The following is a 16,117-nucleotide window of genomic DNA, read 5'->3' on the forward strand; positions in this document are numbered from 1 at the left end:
TGAACATGAAGGAGATTTTATGTACATTTATGACAGCTGTCATTAAGTGCCATTCATTCAATTATGTTATTTTTAATGCAAAGATGACATTGTTTGAGATGTCATTGTTATGAAAACAAACCAAAATATCATAACTTGTCATGACAACTTGACATTACCAAGACAACATAACTGACCACTTTTACCAGACGTACAAATAGAATTTGTTATTAAGTGTTAATACTATGTCAAATAGTTTATAACATGAATATTTTTCTTGACCTCAACTACAGCGATACAAATATAATTTGTCATTAAAATGTCATTAAGTGTTAATATTCTGTCAAAAGTTTTATAACAACGTCATGAATATTCTTCAGTTCATAATGTTTTTTTTAAAGTTTCCTCCATGTGTTTATGAAAAAAAATCAAGTATCCAGTAACAATAATATTTATAATAATAATAATTTTTATTTTATTGCATTTGGAGACTGATTCATATAAAATAAAATATTATACTCATTTTCATAAACAGTACAAAAATGGGTTAGGCCATGCAGCGTTGGGTCAATATCGCTGGAAAACAGTTAATTACATTAAATTAATTAAATGTTTTTCCTATATGTCAAAAAATTTCTGAACTTTAAGAACAATAAAAAATATGCATAATCTAATATAGTCTGTTGCATTTTGTTAAGGTATTAAAAATATCTGACATAGTATTATAACTTAATGGCATTTAGATGACAGTTTAATGTATTGTTAACCCATAAAGCTAGGTCATTTCTTGAGTTTGATCATTGTTCTGCTATGTCATGTTTATGACAGATTTATGACAAGTTATGATGTATTGGTTTATGTCAAGTTGTCATAACAAAGACCTTTCGAACAATTTCATCTGAGCATTAAAAATGACATAATTGAACAAATAACACTTAATGACAGTTGTCATAAATGTGCATTAAAGCTCCTTCATGTTCACGTGTCATGTCATGATTATGAAGGTGTCATGACAGTCTTATGAACACCCCTTCAAGTAAAGGGTTACCAACAAATCCATAAAATTATTAAAGCAATGAGTTTTTGCAAAGAAAATATTTATATTTCAACTCGTTTCACTCATGAACATGCATGTGACTTTTGCCTGAAGGCAGAGATCATCATTTATGAAGTTTGAAATATAAATGTTTTTTTTTTCTTGCAAAAACCGATCACTTGGATGCGCTTTTTGAAGGTTTAAAAATGGGGCACTGTCCAATGCCATTATAAAGCTGAAAAGTGCCAAGATATTATTTAATTATTATAACTCTGACTGAAAAGAAGAAAGTCATATACAGCCACAATAGCTCGAGGCTTAGTAAAATCTGCCCTACATTTAATTTCGGGGTGAACTATTGCTTTAAACAGAAAGTGGGGTAAGAAGTGTGATTTATTAATCTTTCTGTTTTGAGCACAAAAAATCTTAATGTTCCAGATACAGAAAGGATGATAACAGCTTTCCAGAATAAACAAGTACATCTCCTGGTTTTATTCTATCACAACAAAACTATAAAACTTGGCAATATTTTCATAACGCTTTATGTAACAGTTGTACTGTAGTTCTCCAGAATGAGAATTGGCATGCACGAATAAACACAGCTAAAGGATATTTACACTTTTCACTGTTTTAAAGCATTGCATTAATCGACGGGCAATTTATTCATAAAGCAATTATATATAATCTATTAACTGCTTATTTAAGCTTGCAGATATAAAAACAATATTTGTTCGACATAATAATGCCTGTTTTAAAAAGTTCAAGCAAAGCCCATTCACTGAACTATTCGTGATCACTGCTTTCATTTAGCTCTAATGCAATACTGTTGCTACTTTATTATGACTTAGTAAATCAGTGGAAACAAACCTAAAGTGTCCTTCGTGTAGTTTAAGAGCTTAAAAGACGATGAATATTCGCACCGTCATTTGCTTGCTTCTGTGAAAACTTGTGTTTAGCTCAGAGGTAGTGCATGTAAGTCAATTTTGATAAAAACGTCTGCCAGATGCATAATTGTTAAGGAGCTCAGATGCAAAAGCCGCTAAATGTCACCTCCGTCAAAAATGAGATAATGGCATTGACCGAATGCTCTCGGCATGTATTATATGTTCATTAAATACCATTGCTTCAAATCTGCTTAATCCTGGCTTCACGCAATTAGAAATACAGCTTTGTTGGCAGAATCCGCTAAATGCCACATCCTCTAAGTGCACGAAAGATGAATAAGATGAACAACGAGGTTCAAAACGACCGTCTATCACATTCAAACGTATGTTTCCTGTGAGTACTTGGGCTTTTGGCAGTCACATGGACCACCTAATGTGTGCTCGAGTTTCTACAATTTTTACATTCTGACTTTTATCATTTGCAAAGTTTCTAGTTGCATCTTTGGTGCCGTTGCAACTATTTACTGTCTTGTCCAAAAAAAAAAATTGATATTTTAAGATATATTTAGAGGTTTTTGCCAAAAAAGTGTGCATGCACTTAGAGGGTTCTGCCGCGAAAGACAAATTTCCCAGTCAAATTTGTAAAAATAAGTGACATTTGTAAATAAAAAAGGCATTTTAATTACTGACTAATAATTTGTTCATTGGCATTAAAGAACAATACCTAAACCTAAACATAAGAGCCTGATAAAAATGCTAATTTACAAGCAAACATGTCAGACGCACTTAGAGGGTTTTGCATCTGTGCTCCTCAATTGTTTAGATGCAATGCTCAATCAGTTAACAAGGCTAGAAAATGTTAAGTTTCACCAGCATGATCATTATGTGACGAGCAAAAGTGCTGAAAGCCATCAGCGCTATGTAAGTGAGTAAGAAATGAATGTGATTTTCCAGACGCTGGGTGATTTACACCAATTGAGTTGAAATGAACCAGACAAACCCACCCCACTGTGAGGCAAAAACCTAGTGCTCACATCGTTCCCCTCGGTCTCGAATACGTCGAACAGAAGGGTAATGCGGTACTGTGTGGGTGCCACTAGCTGCCAGATACAGTTCTTGTTGGGCGGATACTCTTTGGGCCAACCTGGGCTGGTGATGGATCCGTTCAGCTTGGTAATGAAACCACCACAGGCAGCTAGAAAAAAACACAATAAGACAATCACAGTTGGATTCATGATGAAAAGCAGTATAAAGGAAAGTGATGGGTTCAATACAAGCTCTATCGACAACAAGTGTTGCATGATGTCAATAACCACAGGAAGTAATACCAATTCCTACTTTAGTTTGTAAAAACAAACCAAAGACAGCCTTACATTTATGCTTGCCCCAAAGATGTCAATTCACAACAGTAGAACCGATGCTTGTTTGATTTTACACACAAACACTTAAAGAATAGCCACATGCATTTTTACATGTGATTTTACACGGGAATTTACAAGGGATTCACACGGAAATGTTCTAAAAACCACACGTTTTACATGTGATCACAATTTTTTTGCAGTACTGATAAACCACATAAGTACTGTAAGAAGTCTTAAACTTGTGGGGAAAATCTGGTTTTCATTGTTTGTTTATATGTCTATCATTCAACACCATAAAATTGGAGACAGTCTTATTCCTGCGGTTTAAAAACGCCTTGGTTTCCAACGTCACAAACATGTAATCAATAACATCATCACAGCTGCTTCTGTAATGCTTACACTGTAACCTGTTAACATCAGCACTTAAAGATTAATACCGCCAATGCACAGTTCACCTATACATTGTGTGAAACTGAACTTAGCAGTAATGGTGCGTTCACACCAGACGCGAAAAAAGCGTTAAGCGCAAGTGATTTACATGTCAAGTCAATGCAAAGACGCGATAGACTACCTGCAGATTCGTAAATGTGGCACGAATATCTGCCGACGTTCATATTTTTCAACTCGCGTGATTACGCAAATCACTCGTTACGCGTCAACCGTCCGAAACGTCCGAAACGCTAATTTTGCACCATGTAATTCGCTCGAATCACGCCATACTGTGATGCGAAATAAGCATTTTGGATGGTTGACGCGCATAACAAGTGATTTGCTCGAATGAAGCGAGTTAACTTAGAATGTTCAAGCGTCCAACTATGCACGAATAGCACGATTTCTTCATTTTATTCGCATCTGGTGTAAACCATAGACTGTAAAAAAAGTTACATGTTACCTAAAAATGTCAGTTTGGAGCCAAGGCATGCGCAGAAGGAATCGTCCGTGGAGCCAGAGGCGGAGCCGCGGAATCAAACTTCCGCCCAAGTGCTCGAGCGACCAATTCAATCACGCCAATCATAACGACACGCCCTGTTTCTATAGCATCAAATTACAAGCTAAAATGAAACTTTCCACAATAATGAACACTTGAACATATATCAACGTGATAACAACTACTTAAAAAGGAGCAAAACCATCTTTCGGAAACTTTTATTGGAAGTGTCATTTTTTTAATTTAGAGCAGAGTTCCATTCGTTTGAATAGAGAGGGGGGGTTTATGACTTGTACTGCAGCCAGCCACCAGGGGGCGATCAAAGAGTCAGAGGCTTCACTTTTCAAGGCTTATGAGGCACACCCGGTGTGAACGCACAATTATGCGTCCGAAACTACCAAATGTAGTATCTATTTACATATATATCTATGGTCCGAGGTGGTGCGAAAGAGTGGAGGCGGGGACTAATTTGCATATTCATAGATTGGAATTTACTAAATCAGGCGATGGTGTAGAGTTACATTTAAGCTGTTTTAAAGCATGAAGAAATTATTGTAACAAGTCAAACTTTTACATATGCTTTGCTCAAATATGAGTTTAAACTCGTGACTACAGGGGGACTTTAAAGGTACAGTAGCCAAACAGCCTGTTTGTTTAATTCTAAGAGAGATGGTGTAGTAAATGTCGTGCAAAACAACAGATTTTGGTGCAGAAACCTTGACTGACATCATTACCATATGCAACAAAAGTATTGTGGTACTGCTTTTTTTGAAAAGGGTTACTTAAGAAAAAACTAATATGAAGAGTATTAGACTTGGAGACTCCAAGTATGCATGCACATATGGACAAAAATGATCCGTCAAGCTGACCAGAGATGTGATTTGTCTCAACTGGCATATGCTACACATAAAATACCAGAACAGTCCTGTTTTAACTAAAATACACAAAGAGGACCTCAGGCTTTGTATCTCAGAAAACATAAAGCAGAAAGACAGAGTAGTTTGGTTAAGTGCGGTATGATCCAAATTAACGAACGGATCCCCTGCAGCGATTTCCACGAAGCACATGCGCTTGGGAAGAGACGTTTCCATGGTTACCACCATGCCACTTAAATGCCTTTGGAAAACCAGTGCCTTGAAGTTTAGCTTCGTGCACATCTCTGTTCCCACAGGATTGTTGCCCAATGATTCCTTTCTGTTCTTTGATCAAGACAGAAACGGCTATTTTCATAACGTTGAATTTTCCGCCAATCTGAGAGCCACAGAGAAGCCGTGCTTGGACGATTTTTCTTTTTATCTAACCAGGAATCGTTTTCCAATCGCTGCTGTCTGTCACCATCAGATCTGTTGAGTCATTCTCAGCGCATGTATGAACAAATTTTTGCCTGATATAGCCTAGGAAGTGATTCACGTACCCACACTGTAATAAAACGCAGCGGCTGTTAAACAACACTCGGGATGCTTTGACCCTAAACTTGCATCGTATTTTCTGACGCTTTGTTCTAAAAGAAAACAGATCTGAACTTCCTGATCGTTTCTGACAACAGAGGGCTGCTTTGATGCTTTTGAGGTGCTCACAACTTGCTGGCAGCCTCAAGCCAACAGCACAAAACAGATGTTGGCAGAAAGTCAACAGAGCAAGCGGTTTTAATTAAGATGGCGCAATGGCACAGAGTGACCACTAGAGGCAGAGTGTAGTCACTGCTGAAAGCTGCTTAAAGGGATACTCCAGCCAAATATCAAAATGATCCCATGATTTACTCACCTTTAGGCAATCTGAAATACATATGACAATCATCTTTCAGACGAGCACATTTGGAGTTATTTTAGTAAATGTCGTGCCCTTACAAGCTTTATAATGGGTGAGAACAGGGATCAGGTAACAACTTCTGACTTTAAACCCCAATAAAGTGCATTTATCTTTCACAGAGGTAATCCACACAGCTCCAAGGGGTTAATTAAAGTCTTCTGCGGGTAATCAATGCGATTTTGTAAGAAAAACTTTATAAACTGTAATAACTAGTTTCCTGTAACAACGCCATCTTGGATGCCATGAGATTTAGCATAGTAAGCACTCGTTCTCATGGGTATGCAGTGACTTTAAAGAATCGCGTAAGTCCAAGATGTCTTTCCCTGATCCCTGTTTTCTCCCATTATAAGGTTAGAAAAGCCTGGACATTTACTAAAATAACTCCAAATGTGTTCATCTGAAAGTTGATGGACATATGTATCCCAGATTCCTTGAGGGTGAGTAAATCATTATGATATTTGGCTGGAGTATTGCTTTAAGATAACAGCATTTTCTTAAAAGTGGTGTTTCATTATTTAGATGTTAAAATACTTTTGTCTATCCAAGACTAATACGAAGAGCAATAATAATAATGTCTTTTCCCCACAAAACGGTACTACACCTATAAATCATTAACCTATCTAGACTGACAAAGCAACACCGGCTCAGCCAATGTCATGTCTAGGACTAGATAGAGGGAGTATTTGTAAAACCTTTAAGTTTATAAAAAAAGGTTTTTAAAGTTATTCACTACACAGGACCTTACATAACACCTACATGCTGTTTTGCCCTAAACTGATCGCATCTTTCAAATAAAATCTCACATTTATCAACACACCGCCAAGGCCAGTGGAATTTGTGGCTGTGGTTTCATTAACTATTTACATATGTGGCAGGTTGCAAACTGTTTAGACTACACTAGTCATAACTTTTTGTAGCTGTAGGTCAGACAGGTTTTTAAAACACACAGTCTTAACTCTTTCCCCACCAGTGTTAAAAAAAATGATTTTCATTATTTTCACAAAAGTTGAATGCCGTCCGGAAAATGTTTTTCTTTAAATATATAAACAATTTATTAAATGAAAAAAAACAGACGGCTTTCAAAAAAAAACTTCCATCCTATCTACATTTGTTCTCTTTTATCAAAAGAGTTTCTTCAAAACTACCAAATTTTGGAAATAAATGCATTTTTGTAAATAACTTTTGTTGGAGATCAGATTCAGAGTGATGATCCAAACATTCACAGAGATTTTACCGTTTTTGGATCAGTGGATGCTTCAGTGTTTTATAAGTTGGGTAAGAGCGCCACTTTGGTGGATAATAGCGGAAATATGGATTGCTGGAAAAACTCGTCATTGGCAGGGAAGCGTTTTTTCTCTTAATTGACGAGATACTCCTCAATGGTGAAGAAAGAGTTAACTTAGCGGATATGTTTATGCCACTGACCAATGGTCTTGGGCAAAAATTATATTTGTAACGATGTGGCATATCGTTAATAAATAGGGAATAGGGAAGTGAAATGCCAAATATAGCAGCTCTGCCGACAAAAGCCCCGCCCTCCACTTAAATGAACCAATTATCATTTGGTGGTTTGGTTTTTGCCAAGCGTGCCGCACAAGCCCTGAAAAGTGAAGCCAAAACGTCTCGATCGCCCCCCAGTGACTGGTCCCAGTATAGGTCATAAACCCCGCCTCCCCATGTTATTCAATGGGACTTGAGACCAACTAAACAATTTAATTACACTTCAATTCTCTTTTTTCCGAAGCGGGTTTCTGTCATTTACTGTAGTTTTTATCACGCTGATGTAAATTCAAGTGTTTTTTTTTTAAATAAGTTTGTTTTTAGTTAGTTATTTAATGATGTAATGATTGACAGCAATGATATCGTGTGATATGCGCATTCTGCGAGGGCGGGGCCTTGATTTCACGGATTTACTTCCTGCTCACTACTGCGCATGACTGGTCCCGAAATCGCTACTGCGCAGACTCAAGACCCAAGATGTCAACGCAGTATTGGGACACTGACGGCTTCACTTTTCACCAATGGAAGAGAGCGAACGGGCGTCGTCCATCTTTTTTTACAGTCTATGGTTTTAGCACATGCTTTTGAAGACATCGCTCTTCCTCCATTCATGTAGATAGGACTTGAGTATTGGATGACTGAAATAACTGCGCGGAGACATTGCAAACATGTCCACCGAGGGGTGCCACTTCCCTAAAGGAACTTTTGGGGCAAAACGTACACAGCGTACTTACCCTCACAGCTTCGTTTATCAGCGGCCAGCTCATAACCAGGGTCACAGGCGCACTTGTAACTGCCGAGCGTGTTAACACAACGCTGCTCACAGCGACCGTTGTCAGGCCTCGAACATTCATCCATTTCTGCAATGACAAGAAATGTGTAGCCATGGCGTATTTAACTGTGAAACCAAATAAAAAAATGAAATATAACAGGTTTGCATTGTAGTATCTCACCTTTGAAGAAATTAGCAGCAAAACCAGCCTTGTTCACAGAACCGTCAGACACAAATTTCATCCAGAGCTGGTTGGAGCTGGATTTGATATCATCGGGTTTGTCATAACCACAAAATCTGCCTAGCAGGGGACTGCTTTCCGAATTCCCATCCCGAACTTCCAGGTAGTCATATGCACAGTTGTCGTGCCTCTCGATCTGGGATTGAAATAACAGAAGATGCGTTTCTATTTGAAGTCAACCCTAAGTGAACTTTGACAAGGAATTCATCAAACAAGCTGGCTAACACTGTGTGCCAAGCATAATTCCTTTCCTTTAAAATAAAAGATCTCGAACACAAAGATCACAGTAGGCTTGGTGTTTATTTCCACCAGCTGGTAAGAAACGTGAGCCAATGTAAACCAAACCAAAAGTCAGCACAATAACACATTGGCATCGGCCAGACAAACGCTAAACTAAGCTGTGATCTCTCCACAGTGATTAGTTTTTAGTCCTATACTGTTTATTTCCAGCTCTTCACCATCTGCTCTCCGACAATATACAGTACAGCAAGGTGTTATGATTATAACACAGTGATAACATTGAATCACCTCAAAAGACTGGAAGGTCAATCCTACATGGTAGCCCTGAGACACTGCTATCTTCCACACACACACTTTGTTAGGTCTGTAGTCATCTGGGTAATTTGGAGACTGGATTTGACCGTTGTCTTTCTTCACCTCCCCACCGCAAATAGCTGCAAGAACAGACAACAGTGTCTCGACAATCAGCATCGTATTTGATTTTATCTAAAACAAAATAGACATTTTTTTAATAAAGGCCTCGACATACCAGAAGTATATTAAGCATGAAAATACTCATGACATAGAGACATAAAAATGACACAACTGCAAAACGAGTGTTTACCTAATTTAAACCCAAATGTGATTCTTACTGTATGCCAACAAGGGTGCAGGTTTGTGGGACAAAACATCTACATGAACAATTTATCAAATGCAATTGTTTTGAGAGCAACGTTATTTCAATTTTTTACAACACCCGGCATTCACATCGCCCTCGAGCAGTGACCCTGAAATGTGGTAGCTGCATCTCTGTATTTCAAACTATATGAGATCTCATAAACAGAGCGAGTTTGTGAGTAGAGTTTTTAACTTCATTGTAATATGCCCTAATAATAGATGTTATTATGTCCTAATATAGTAGGCGAGAAAAGGGGCGAAAGTAAAATTTTTCAGAAAAACTTAATTTAAAAGATAATGTTATAGACAGAGATATATTTTGCTTTGGTCAATAACTCACAAGTGTGGTCTATCAATACCAGGTGTAATTTTGTAAAAAATGTAAACCGACTTCAGAACACTGCAAAAAATTATTTTCAAGAAAACATTTTCTTAGTATTTTTGTCTTGTTTTCAGTAAAAATATCTTCTAAAATTCTTAGATTAAGATGCATTTTCTTGATGAGCAAAACGACTAAAGAAATTAAGTCTAGTTTTTAGACCAAAAATATCAAATTTAAGTGATTTTGTGCATGAAACAAGCAAAAAAATCTGCCAATGGGGTAAGCAAAAAAATCTTGAACATTTTTATAAAACACTAAATTCAAGAAACATTTGCTTACCCCGTTGGCAGATTATTTTGCTTGTTTTATTCTCAAAATCACTAAAATTTGATATTTTTGGTCTAAAATTAGACTTATTTTCTTGGGTAGTTTTGCTCATCAAGAAAAAGCATCTTAATTTAAGAATTTTTAGATATTTTTACTAAAGATTTTTATTAAACAGAGTAGTGATTTTTTATTTTGATTCCACCTGCAGGGATGAAAGTAACACACAAGTGGGTGAAAAGTAACACAACAAAACAAGATAAATTGATTTGAGCAAAATGAAATAAGAAAATAAGTCCAGTTTTTAAACAAAACATTTTATAATTTAAGTGAATTTGTGCTTAAAACAAGCTAAATTATCTGCCAATGGGGTGAGAATTAAAAAAAAAAAAAAACTTTTCTTTTTTCTTAAACACTTCATTTAAGCTACATTTTCTCACTATATTGGCAGATAATTTTGCTTGTTTTAAGCACAAATTCACTTAAATCTATATTTTTGTCAAAACTAGACTTATTTTCTTAGGTCATTTTGCTCATCAAGAAAATAAATCTTGATTTAAGAATTTTTAGATATTTCTACAAGACAAAAATACTGAGTAAGAAAGTCATTTTTGTAGTGTGCATGACTACACTGCAAAAAATGATTTTCATGAAAAATAATCTTATATCTTATATAAAAAATATCTAAAAATTCTTAAATTAAGATGTATTTTCTTGCTGAGCAAATGACCCAAGAAAGTCTAGTTTTTAAACCAAAAATATCAAATATTAAGTGATTTTGTGCAAAAAACAAGCAAAAAAATTGCCAATGGGGTAAGTTAAAAAATCTTGAACATTTTTCTTAAACACTACATTCAAGACACATTCAAGAACAATTTGCTTACCCCGTTGGCAGATTTTTTTCGCTTGATTTATGCACAAAATTACTTAAATTTGATATTTTTTGTCTAAAAACTAGACTTATTTTCTTGGGTTAGTGAAATTTATGAATTTTTAGATATTTTTACTGAAAACAAGACAAAAATACTAAGATTTTTTTTTCTTGAAAATCTTTTTTTGCAGTGTATGACCTCATTAATATGCTACTGCAAACTTATTTTTTCATTTATCTTTGTAAAAAAGAATGAAATTATATTTTCATTTTAAATTTCAGTTTCTAAAAATGTTTCAAACGTACGGAGCCTCTAAGGGGACATGGAGCAAAAATTAAATAAAGTTTAGTTTCATGTGCTCACGTGAAACTTTCATGTGCTCACGCAAAACCTTCATGTGCAGAATTTTATTTTAAAGTTTAGTTTTGCGTGCTCACGTGAAGCTATCGTGCGAGCACATGAAACTATCGTGTGCTCACCTGAAACTATCACGCGAGCACGCAAAACTAAACTTAAAAATAAAATTCTGCACATAAAAGTTTCACGTGAGCACATGAAACTAAACTTTAGATTTTTTTTACTCCAATGTCACCTTAGGGACTCGGTACAAACGCAACCTAAATGGTTGAGAATAAAACATGTTTTCAACAGTTTGAACACTATGAAAATGAAATTAAATCAAATTAGAATAATATAAATGTTTAACATATACAACAGTATTAACAGTCCCAACAGGATCTCTTCGCATTTAAACTCGATTTACTTTTATTTTGAAAAACTCTGATAAGTGAAACTTCAGGATGTGTTCGGTCACTCAATAACCTGTAGATTGATCAACACATGAAACAAAAAACAATGCGTTATAAGAAAAAAATTACCACTTTAGGAATTTACTTATCATGGTCGAAAACACCTTTCTTAATCTACACGTGGAAAACGCGAGTAAATAACTCGATATTTGACATGTCTGTCAAGGGTTTGTGTCTTAAAGATGCTGTCATTGTTTGGGATTCAAATGTTATCAGGGCTCGGAGAAAATTGCTTTGTTACTTTCTTTCCTTACTGTATATGCAAAAAGTACAGTATGTACTTTGCCATCACCAGCCAGCCATATACTTGTAGTATAAGTATTGTAAGTTAATACTTTCAAACTGAAACAAAGACAGACGTGTACAAAGCACCGCATATAATGCATTGTCATATTTTCTTTAAATGTTGTCAAATATAAATAAGTACCTTCATAAACGGCAGAGAAGCCTTTTCCCACCCAGTTACTGCTACTGCGAAACTCAATCCACAGGCGACTGTCTGTTGAAATGATGGGCTCCGGTAATTTATCCCCACAGAATCGACCTGTACGTGCAGTCACAAGAAAATGATTCATCGTTCATAAACAAGCTTCATTTTTACATTTTCTTCTTTTAAAAACGTCACAGGTTTATTGGATCACATAAAAACAGGGAAATATTACGTATAGACATTTTAAACACAATCTAACAACTTTATTTACTGCAAAGCAGCTTTGAAATAATATGCATTGTGAAAAGCGCTATGCAAATGAATGTAAACTGAATTGAACTTCGAACCTTTCAGTGGTGCTTTCCTCCAATATCCATCTCTGATCTCCACGTGATCGTACCAGCACAAATGACTCCGGTATAAATCCATAGAGGTAAAGTTTAAAATGATCTTTAAAAAAATTAACAAACAAGTCTATAATCAGTTTTTGTAAACTAACTAGCAGCAATACGGGCTGACTGTTACATAACTATGTAGATCTTTTACTTTATTCGCTTAGTTTAGGCCTTTTATTGAACTTTATTTGAGATATTTAAATGTCTTGGGTAGCATCTTGATCCTAGAGAAATGTTGTTTCCTTTCATCGTGTACAAGCTTTATAAGGTTGAAATTACAATAACGCAAGCTATACTCTAACATGCACTGTACATTGTAATGTTTTTCAAACAGAAAAAGTTATTTCGTTTTACCTTTTCTCCTGGTGTGACAGAGATTCTCCAGATGCAGTGCATGTATGCTGAATAACCATTAGGAAACCCTGGAGAAGAGAAGTTCCCACTGCTCTCCTGCAAACTGTCTCCACATCCTAACAAAAAGACAGATGGAGAAGCATTAAATTTATTAGCTATCCACATGTCAAGAGGAGATAAGGAACTCAACTACAATAACAGGACTACAAAATCAAAGAGGCACAGTACAGTATGTGCCCTTTATAAATACATTTATATGCACAAAGTGCAAAGACAAACGCAAACTTTCTTTCACAGCTTGTGCCTTAAACTCTTTTATGTTATAAACCACATCTGTGTCTCATTATATGCACTTGCCAGCAGAACAAGAGAGAAAGATATGTCATGTAAAATCTATACTACTCCAAGTTAAACTTAATGATATGTTGCAGTATTCGATTAAAAATGACTAAAGGGTGTGGCTAAAGACAGGCTTGTCCACACAACCTTGCATATTACACAAAAATGGTCAAAAATTGTCCCTAGTTGTCACTGGGTCGATAGCATTTTAAAAAGTACAGCTTTGCAAGAATGCATATCAGTATCGTATTGGTGTATAGAAATTTATATCTATGCCTTAATTTCACATACTGGGACATTTCTAAAGGGTACTGCCTGAGCATTTTGATAATTTTGTCTGACAGTGTAGAAAATGCTGTAAAAATTTGAATTTTCCTACCAAAATCTTTTACTAGAAAGCATCAGTGTGCCTTCTTGAGCTGTGAACGCATGTAAAAAATAGAATAGCAAGAGCAGAGATTCTTGATGCCAAGCGTGGATTGGGTTCAATGTTTGAAACCATTAACAAGCGGCCTGGCAAGCCACAGCAAGTGACAGACGCCACAGGGAATGCCGTGCAACACTTCCACCTTTTTTCCACCATGTGATTTTCTGAGTTTTACCCGGCATGGCCACATTATCCGTCCGTGCTGACGTGCGTAGATACCACGTCATGTGACACAGCTTCCTACAATAAGCCTTAACCAGATGTTTAACAACTGATGGCCATGTGTGTAACACAAGCAACATCTGAAATTATTTGTGGGTTTCTTAAAGGGGACTTATCGTGAAAATCTGACTTTTTTCATGTTTAAGTGCTATAATTGGGTCCCTGTTTCTATTAACCTAGAAAATGTGTAAAAGATCAACCCAGTAACTTAGTTTTGGTAAAGCATTCTCTGCAAGCATTTGAAAAAATAGGTAATTGAAATGTGGCTGTCCTTGTGATGTCAGAAGGGGATAAAACCGCCCTTAATCTGCACTATACAACAACAACAACACTGTCATTTAGTGCGGAGATCAACTCATTTGCATTTTAAAGGACACATCTACAAAGTGTCAATTTTAACATGCTATTATAAATGATCTACTGTATATGAGATTTTGAGCTAGAACTTCACAGATGTACTCTGGGACACCAAAGATTTATTTGACATCTTGTGAAATGTCCCCTTTAAAGGCATATCTCAGATTAAGTCACTAATCTGACGTGAACTTGGAACGGCTTAAAAGTTACCATGAAATGGCTTTGATTTTAATTTCTATAATAATTGAGATTAAAATGTAATACTTTATGACAGTAAAAAAATGTTTTAGAGGTGAAGTAAGTTATTGCATTTCCAAGACAAACATTCTTTGATTTCTTTGGAGCCACAAGGACTGATGAATTCTGCACAGTGAGACCAGAAAAGGGATTTATAAAGCCTGCATGCAATGATCTACATGTGATAATATCCAAAATGTTAATATATGAATGATTTAGAAAATGTTTATATCGACAAAACTAATTATATCAAATGTGCACATGAACACACATGCAAAGAAATATATTATGCATTTGCTATGTGCATTTGGAAAAGTCTTCTAAAAGTGAGCTAGTGGGTATCTTTATTCATAAATGTGTCTTAAGTTGCATGGGTATATTTGTAGAAATAAACATATACATGGGTCAAAATGATCAATTAAAAATCATATTCCATGAAAATATTTTGTAAATTTCCTACCATAAACACATTAGTAATATGTAATATAATAGGACTTAATTTGAACATTAAAGGAGTTGTTTTTTCAATATTTAGATTTTTGCACCCTCAGATTTTCAAATAGTTGTATCTCGGCCAAATACCGTCACATTCTAAACCATACGTCAGCGTTCAGATGTCGTTTAAATATACATTTGAAAAAAATTTACCCTTACGACTTGTTTTGTGGTCCAGGGTCATATATAGCTGCGGAAAAAACTAGGAGACCATTTTAATGGTCCCTTTCAGTTTTTCTAGATTTTTCTATTTATAGTACTTTTTATAACGGGTGGGCCATTCCGATATTCAGTATTGATATTAGTCCGATATTGGCGAAAATGGCCGGAACTAATTTTATAGAAGTAGGGGAGTACAATCCGATACCAACACGGACCTTAACTCTTTCACCGTCAGCGTTTTAAAAAAAAGTTGCCAGCCAGCGCCAGCGTTTTTCATGATTTTCACCAAAGTTTAATGCCTTCCAGAAAATGTTCTTCTTTAAATATATAAACATACAATATACCAAATGAAAGAACAGACCCTCTGCTTTCAAACAAAAAAAAAAAACGTTTCATTCTACCTTCAGTGGTACTTTTGTAATCAGCTTTTGAATATGGGTAGGTTTCTGCAAAAACACCATATTTTGAGCAAAAAGCAGAGATAATTCCATTTTTGTGACGGACTTTTCATAGAGATCCCATCCAGAGCGATCTTTAAAACAGACACGGACATGCAGCCGCTTGCCATAGGGCAATACTTCCAAGTTTAAAAAGTTACGGAAGGGCGCCACCTGGTGGATAATAGCGGTATTGCGGAAAGACGGAAAATCTCGTCATTGGCGGGGAAGCGTTTTCTCTTAATTGACGAGATATCTCGTCAATGGCAGTGAAAGAGTTAACTGTCATGGCAACTTGATGTAAAGTGCAACTTGCTGAGCAACATGCTATAAAGCGCGACATAAGCAACATGCCGTAAAGCGGGCGAGTAGTAACCGTAGCTAAAGCAAGCAATAGATGAGACCTGTCCGTCCTTATCATGTCCGCTGTTTGGAGTTATTTTACAGTCAAGGAAGAAAAAAAACAAAGCCGAGTCCAATATATGTATATACATAAGCTCTTTACGTCTTATGGGACACTTGAACCAA

At 35.9% G+C, this 16,117-nt stretch overlaps 1 protein-coding gene across 1 annotated transcript in view; it reads right to left on the minus strand.

The window, feature by feature from the left end:
• Window positions 1–16,117, minus strand: part of bmp1a (bone morphogenetic protein 1a) — an 89,309-nt gene that overhangs the window by 14,006 nt on the left and 59,186 nt on the right. Inside the window, exons 8-14 of the mRNA XM_065247685.2 lie at window positions 12,914–13,029; window positions 12,512–12,614; window positions 12,162–12,278; window positions 9,039–9,184; window positions 8,451–8,646; window positions 8,232–8,357; window positions 2,934–3,094 (exon numbers count right to left, since the gene is read on the minus strand). Coding sequence (XP_065103757.1) covers window positions 2,934–3,094; window positions 8,232–8,357; window positions 8,451–8,646; window positions 9,039–9,184; window positions 12,162–12,278; window positions 12,512–12,614; window positions 12,914–13,029 — 965 coding nt within the window. The remainder of the gene's footprint in view (window positions 1–2,933; window positions 3,095–8,231; window positions 8,358–8,450; window positions 8,647–9,038; window positions 9,185–12,161; window positions 12,279–12,511; window positions 12,615–12,913; window positions 13,030–16,117) is intronic.

This window comes from Paramisgurnus dabryanus, chromosome 11 (assembly GCF_030506205.2).
Source record: "Paramisgurnus dabryanus chromosome 11, PD_genome_1.1, whole genome shotgun sequence".
NCBI classification, from domain to species: domain Eukaryota; kingdom Metazoa; phylum Chordata; class Actinopteri; order Cypriniformes; family Cobitidae; genus Paramisgurnus; species Paramisgurnus dabryanus.